Consider the following 7,500-nt stretch of genomic DNA (forward strand, 5'->3'; position numbering starts at 1 on the left):
AAGTCTCGAACGAAACTCTTACAAGCCAGTTAGACGACTTGGAGCAATATACTCGCAGAACTAATATCCGGATCTATGGCATACCTGAGAGCAATGTGGAATCTGCTGATACCCGTGAAGATACAGATATCCTGTCTTTAAATTTCGTTAAAGAAGAATTAGGGGTTGATCTCAAACTCGAAGACATAAGCCGTTCACATCGAGTTGCTAAGAGATCATCGAAGCCCAGGCCTATCATCGTTCGACTTTCAAGGCACAATACGAAAGTTGAAATCCTCCGGAAGAGGAAGATGCTTAAACAGAACAAGAGGCCATATAATGTGCAAGAAGATTTAACGCAACCCCGTCGGGATATTGTTAAGTATTTAAGTAAAGATATCCCTCCGAATATCGTTGACAAAGCATGGACTGTTGATGGCGTTATCTGCTTGCGCCCCACACAACACACTTCGACTATTGAGCGCTTTACTACAATGGCTAAATGTCGTGAAACCGTTCGAAAATATTCTCCATCGTGAGCTGATTTGACTTTGAATCTGTACTACTCTAAATATTGATATTTCAAATCTTGTTCTCCATTGCATTTGGTTATTGTTATCTTTATTGATATTTCAAATCTGGTTCAAGCTATTTTTGTTATTTTATTGTTATTATTATTATTTAGTCATATTCTCTATTCGTAATTACAGTTACGTATTATTGTAATTCCATGCCTAGTACGTTTCCATGCACCGTTTGTAAATTGACTGTCCACAATATTCACGGAGCAATTTTCTGCGATAGCTGTCATAATTGGACACATCTAGAATGTACTCCTTTTACTAGACTGGAATACAGTGCTATGTCTAAATCGAATGATGGCTGGTTCTGTTCTACCTGTCTTGCTAGTATCTTTCCATTCAATCATTTTGACAATGATATTGATTTCTTCTTTGCATTGTTTGGTTTCAATGCTCAAGGTGATTTTGATACTAATTTACTTAAACAGAAGAATTTTAACCCATTTTTTGATGACCCTGAGACATCTCACTTATTATTGAATTCTAATCTTGATCCTGACACTAACTTTTTCTCAGCAAATTCAGAATTACTTTCAAATTGTCTCTACCTAACCTCTACAGAATTTAATAAGATGCCTTCACTTCCCCCTGATACATGCTCCTCACTTCACATTAATATCCGCAGTCTACCAGAACACTTTGATGACTTATCAGAATTCCTTCTTACATTGAACAGGTCCTTCTCTGTCATTGCTGTTTCTGAAACATGGTTACACAGGTCTAATTCTGATTTATTCCATCTTCCAGGCTATCATTTTATCTCTAGTCACAGAGAACATAAAGCCGGTGGTGGAGTTGGACTTTATATACAGTCTCACCTAGAATTCAAGCTTAGAACTGATCTCCAGTCTCCTAATAATGCACTGTATGAATCAATCCTTGTGGAAATTATACAACCGCGTGGTAAGAATATCATTGTTGGCTGTTTCTACCGACCCCCTGATGTATTGGTTGCTGATTTTAACAACTCTCTTGAGGGCATCTTATCACCATCAGCTTTGAGAATAAACTCTCTTATCTCATGGATGATTTTAATATCAATATGCTTAACTCACAATCTCACCAACCTACTAATGAGTTCATCAATCTTATGTTATCTAATAGTTTGTATCCTCTGATTTCTAAGCCTACTCGCATAACTTCCTCAACCGCAACTCTGATTGACAATATTTTGAGTATGAGTAGTGGCATTCTCTACACTGATTTATCTGATCACCTCCCAATTTTCCAAGTTACTCATCTAAAATTAGATGTCGAACCACTATGCCAGAAGCGATTGGCACGCATTGTTAACCCTACAACAATTGCAGCATTCAGGTCTCGAGTGGAAACCATTGAGTGGTCTCAAGTCTATAACTCTGACTCTACTAATGATTCCTATGATACATTCTCTAGCCTTCTTATGTCAGCATACCATAAATCATTTCCACTTAAACCATTATACCCTGAGTGCCGCCGTCCTTCGAAACCCTGGTTTACAAAAGGTCTCTTTGTATCCTGCAACCGGAAGAATTTTCTCTATAAACAATTCCAAACAAACCCTACCGTATCTAACAAATCTAGATATAACAAGTATCGAAATAAGTTCAATTTCCTACTAAAAGTTGCCAGGAAAAAATATTTTCATGATAAACTAATCTCTGTTAGCTCTGACCCGAGGAAGACTTGGTCAGTTATTAAGCAGATTGTCGCAAAAAAGAAACCTGAACGCCATTTCAGTAACATGAAAGACAGTTCAGGTATTTGTTCAGACCCTTTACACATAGCTACCAAATTTAATAATTTCTTTGCCAATATAGGTCCATCTTTTGCCAGTAAAGTTCCCTTTACTCAATTTTCTCATAAAGATTTTCTTGTTGGTCACTATGCCAACTGTTTCTTTCTCAATCCCACTACTCCTTCTGAGGTTTCTTCTATTGTCCATTCTCTAAAAAATAGCAAATGTGAGGGTGTTGATGGTCTTTCTTTGTCTCCCATCAAAGAAACAATCGATTTACTAGCTGCCCCTTTGTCTCATATCTGTAATCTGTCTTTTGAGCGTGGTGTTTTTCCCGATAAACTCAAAATTGCAAAGATTCTTCCTGTTTTTAAAAGCGATGACCCTTCTCTGATCTCAAATTATCGGCCTATTTCTATTCTCCCCTGTCTCTCTAAGGTTCTTGAGAAACTCTTTTACCTCAGGCTATCAGAATTCCTTACAAAGTTCAATATCCTTAATCATCACCAGTACGGTTTTAGACCTCATCACTCTACTGCTATGGCTATGGCTATCTTAGAGCATGTCAATAATATTTATGAAGGTTTTGAAAACAATCAGTACACTATCGGAGTCTTCATAGATCTTAAGAAGGCTTTTGATACAGTCAACCATGAAATACTTCTGGATAAACTAAATTTTTATGGAATTAGAGGAATTCCGTTGGCCTGGCTTGCTAGCTATTTATCTCACAGACAACAGTGTGTCATGGTTCATGACCATACATCTACATATAATACGGCTGTATGTGGGGTTCCACAAGGTTCAGTCCTTGGACCTTTACTTTTTCTTTTATACATCAATGATCTTTTTCATGTCTCAAACCTCCTGTCAATCATTCTCTTTGCTGATGATACTAATATCTTTTTTCGTCATAATGACTTGGCTACCTTAGTAACCATCCTTAATGTAGAGCTCGCTCGTGTTTCTTCCTGGTTTAGTGCTAACAAACTCACTGTCCATACTGACAAGTCTAAATTCATCATTTTTCACCCACGTCGTAAACAGATTAACCTCTCCGATATAAACATTTCTATAAATAATTCCCCCATCACACGTGTGCAGGAAGACAAATTCCTTGGAATTATCATTCATGAAAACCTATCCTGGAAACCGCATATCTCTGTTGTCTGTGATAAAGTCTCTAAGATAATTGGAGTTTTGTGCAAGGCAAGGCGATACTTACCTTTCGATACTCTGAAAACTTTATATAATGCTCTTTTCCTGCCTTACATCAATTATTGTACTCTAATTTGGGCTTCTACGTATGTTTCTTACCTTGAACCACTTTATGTACTTCAAAAGAAAGCCATCCGTATAATTACGTTTTCACCCCCACGCACACCTTCTAAACCCCTTTCCTCTAAAAATAATTTTCTTTCGCTCCATTCTATCTTTAAATTCCATATGGCCTGTTTCGTTTTCTCACATTTTAACAATATTCTGCCTACTCCTGTTTCCTCAATCCTTCATTTTAACCATGAATATCACGATTATTTGACTCGTTCACGTTTTAATCTTCATAAAACCAACCACAAGTATCAATTTGCTATCACCTGGCATGCTCCTGTTATTTGGAATGATATTCCGTTAACAGTGCGCAACAGCCTTACATTAAGTAACTTTAAAAAAAAGTTGAGACTGCATTTTCTGAATGCTGAGTTAGTATATTGAAAAATTGAACTCATTTCCTTTAATTCTATAGTCTGATCAAGTCCCTTGGGACTAATTGTAAACTTTGTGGACAAATTGTTAATGTTTTGTTTTTTTTTGTTTGTTTCCTGTTATTTGAAACAATTCTACTTGGAGTACTTGTTTATGCAATTTATTTAATTATATTATCCTGTGTGTTTGTAAATTAAGTAGTCAGATTTAGTTGTATAAGTATTTTAGCTAAAGCTTTCTTCTATTCATGCAAATTTTTCAAATTATGTTTGCTGACCATATGCCATTTAAGCAATAAACAACAAACAACATATTCATGTCCAAAGATTTTTCCCAGATCATTGACTGTACACGTGTTCTTCAAACAAATCGAGTCTGCAGCTGCCATTGTGTACAAGGACATTTTTAGAATAGTGTTCAGAGTTTCTTTCTGGTCCGCCCAAAGGTTAATAACAATGAAATTGCTAGCATTATGTTCCAAGCACGTTGACGTAAGCTTCGGCTGTTCCACATCAATCAAACTGTTCAGATGAAGTACATGATGTCTTTCATTTTATCGCTGACTTGAATGGCTTTTGCACACTCCTCCAAATCAACATGCCCAGTGCTATGGGAAAAGGAAATTTGTGAGTTAAGATTGAGCAGTCTTCATGCCAGTTAAACTTAACTTCGAGCTTACTTTGAATTAGCTATAGTTTTGCATTGCCTTGCTTTGTTTCAGATCGCAGATACGCCAAGATTGCATCATATTGAACACACAGCTTATAAAAGACCCCACGAAATGTCCCTTAACTCTTTTTAGTAATTCACGTATTTCCAGAAAAGCTGCAAATTAAATGTCACAAAGTTTCCTCTAACGCTGCTTCCCATGTGGACATAATCAATAACCATGAGTCAAAACATCAACTACCTGTTCGCAACAATAGACTTGGGATTAGAGTTGACATTTTGTTCCCACATATCTTTAAATTTTCAGGATTGAATAATTGTTAAAACAGTGTCAATGAACTATTTCGTACTTTATAGTAGCCATGTGATCTCTGGCGCGGAGGGCTGCCAAACGAGCGTGATATACAGGGGCTGGTATACACTCACTGCGTGTGAACCTTGCGCACAAGTGACACAGTTGATAAGTTAGCTGTTCCAAGCTATCAGCGGTAAAGTTGTTGTCGTCATATAAGACATGATAATGAGTAGGTCGACTTGTTTCCTGACGGATAGAAGAAAAGAATGGTAGTCCGCAACAAAGCTCGACACCCACAACTATGCGTTAAATTTCCCAATATGGTTTTATGCATTCCGATTACAGCACGATGAAATGAATGCTAAGAAAAAACAAGAACTTTTGCACAGGTTTACCCCTTTTCATAGTTGAGACTGTTGTCTAAGAGAAATGTTGTGCTTGTTGGGATAGGAGGTCTTGACACATGGCATTTATTATTCCACTACAACGCCATTTTACTGCATTTGCTAAAGAGAACGCGAAAAATATGCGACGGCAACTTAATACACGGTAGTGACCCGGTTTGACCGGGACACTACAGTGCAACGGATCGGGACGGAATGGGATTTTTTTAAGAAATTATTTTCAGCACGATGCAAAACCCCAGAATTTAGCTTGTCATCGCTTGTCACTCGTCATTTTGTTTACCCAGTCAAATAAAGGACATTTGAATGGTTTCGTATTATGCTCGGTCAATGCAGGAAGAAGAAAAATACTAGAAAATGGCGTAATAGTGGAATAATATCCTCAAAATATTTATAGGTATTATATGTTAAACCATTCAATAAGGTGTATTTATATACAAAGAGTTTTAGATTACGACCGATACTAGTGATAACAAAATCAGCCAGGAAATAGGCCATTTGCATGTGGACATCACTTACTATCAAGACAAAAACGGTTTGGGTGGCTCGAATTGAGAGGAAAATTTTTTACCAATTTGCCTCTTTGTTCCCCGGCAGGAGAGCAGAGAATAAGGAAGCATCTTGACAAAGAATTCTAGGTTTGCTAGTATAATGACGCCATCATGCAAATGCCTATTCCTCTCTATTTCTTATTTTCACTGAAGCATCGTGTACATCGCATTTTTCAAGTTATCAGTTAAGGAGGAGTTGTCGTATATAATACTCGTGGAAAAACGCTATTTTTGTTTCATTTTTTAGTGATGCCTGTTCATCGTTAGCAGTCTGCTCCTGTTGTAGACCATCGAGTTACGTATGACGGCAGGTAAAAAAAAAACCTTAAACCAAATGTCTTTAAAAGAAAAAAACAAATAACGTAAAAGGGAGGAAAGTCAACCTAAAAGCTTTTGTTCTGCAAAATAAGATTCTTTAGGATTTTTTTGGGAGAATCCTTTACACACACAAACACCCTACGCTTACAATGTTTCAGTAAGAGACTTGTTCACGAGAATCATGCAAACCCGGCGCAAAGATCTATTCTCATCACCAAAACCCCGTGTCTTTTCTCTGCACGCAAAATACAGTAATTCTTGAAATTCTTAGTTTTCGCCTGCGCAAATGCGGTGGAAGTGAGCTATGTGGATCCCATAAAAAAAGGTAAACTTAACTCTTGTTCCCCGTCTAGGCCTGGTACAAGGTAAAAAAATTAAAGGGTGTGAGAGTAGAGAGGAAGAGAAGCGACCCAAGTTTATAACATGGGGTTTCACATTAAATCCTACCAGAAATTGAACGAAGTCCTTTCATTATTTCAAAAAATCCCTTCTTTTAACGATGACTGTTTAACGCTAGAAAACTTTTATCTGTCAAAATATTGATGAAATGGAACGACATCATCTATGCTATTCGCAGTACATGCATTGTATCGTTCGTGTGATGCAACAAGGTGCGATGAAATCACGTGCTCGTCCTTTTTGAGCACTTTTTGCTTTATTTACCTGAATTCCATAGTGGCTGCACAGATAGAAGTCAAATTCATACGGATGTGTGATTCCACTGTCCACAATCGTCCCTGGCGGGATGTTACGTCCTTTGCCTGAAGAGTCTTCATTATTTTCACGGAACAGTCTAGTATGATGTCGTTTCTGTACAACCACAAACGTAATACGAGGCTGATAATCTTTCTGAAGCTTCACACAAGCTTCTTGAACGGCTCGCACTTCGTGAACAAAAACTTGGTCGAACTGTCCTTCGCTGACACCGTTCCGGTAAAATATGATCTTAGACGGCTTAAGCTCAGCGTTAGCTTTGTAAAACTCGATCAGGAGCTCTCTGACAATCTCAGCCAGATCGTTGATTATTTCCCGTGCGTCTCGACCTTTTTCATGCCTTTGAACGCGCACACGAGCTTGGTATTTTGCGGCGTGATGATCCATGCTAGCCACTACAGCAGCGATGGAAGGAATGCCAATTTCTGAAGGGGGTGGGTGCGTCACATCCGCACCAAACACAATTGTCGGTTCAGTAAACACAGGTTTGTCTGAGAAATCAATAACATGGTTGGTGCCTCCAAGTTTGGTATTAATCTTAAGTGAGATGTTGCTGCAGAATTGAGGT

The 7,500-nt window shown here is 37.9% G+C and overlaps 2 protein-coding genes across 6 annotated transcripts in view; one reads left to right on the forward strand and one right to left on the reverse strand.

Annotated features, from left to right (window-relative positions):
• LOC138032798 (uncharacterized) overlaps window positions 1-518 on the forward strand; it is an 813-nt gene extending 295 nt beyond the window's left edge. Inside the window, exon 1 of the mRNA XM_068880529.1 lies at window positions 1-518. This exon is cut by the window's left edge and continues 295 nt beyond it. Within this exon, the coding sequence (XP_068736630.1) occupies window positions 1-518 (518 nt within the window).
• A 3,294-nt stretch (window positions 519-3,812) lies between these two features.
• LOC138038549 (protein argonaute-2-like) overlaps window positions 3,813-7,500 on the reverse strand; it is a 55,068-nt gene continuing 51,380 nt past the window's right edge. For all 5 annotated transcript variants that reach the window (XM_068884488.1, XM_068884486.1, XM_068884485.1 and 2 more), the window contains 3 exons: window positions 6,882-7,500; window positions 5,001-5,191; window positions 3,813-4,588 (listed from right to left, as the gene is read on the reverse strand). The exon at window positions 6,882-7,500 is cut by the window's right edge and continues 170 nt beyond it. In XM_068884488.1, coding sequence (XP_068740589.1) covers window positions 4,507-4,588; window positions 5,001-5,191; window positions 6,882-7,500 — 892 coding nt within the window. In that variant the 3' untranslated portion in view covers window positions 3,813-4,506. The remainder of the gene's footprint in view (window positions 4,589-5,000; window positions 5,192-6,881) is intronic.

Source organism: Montipora capricornis, chromosome 2 (assembly GCF_036669925.1).
Source record: "Montipora capricornis isolate CH-2021 chromosome 2, ASM3666992v2, whole genome shotgun sequence".
NCBI classification, from domain to species: Eukaryota; Metazoa; Cnidaria; class Anthozoa; order Scleractinia; family Acroporidae; genus Montipora; species Montipora capricornis.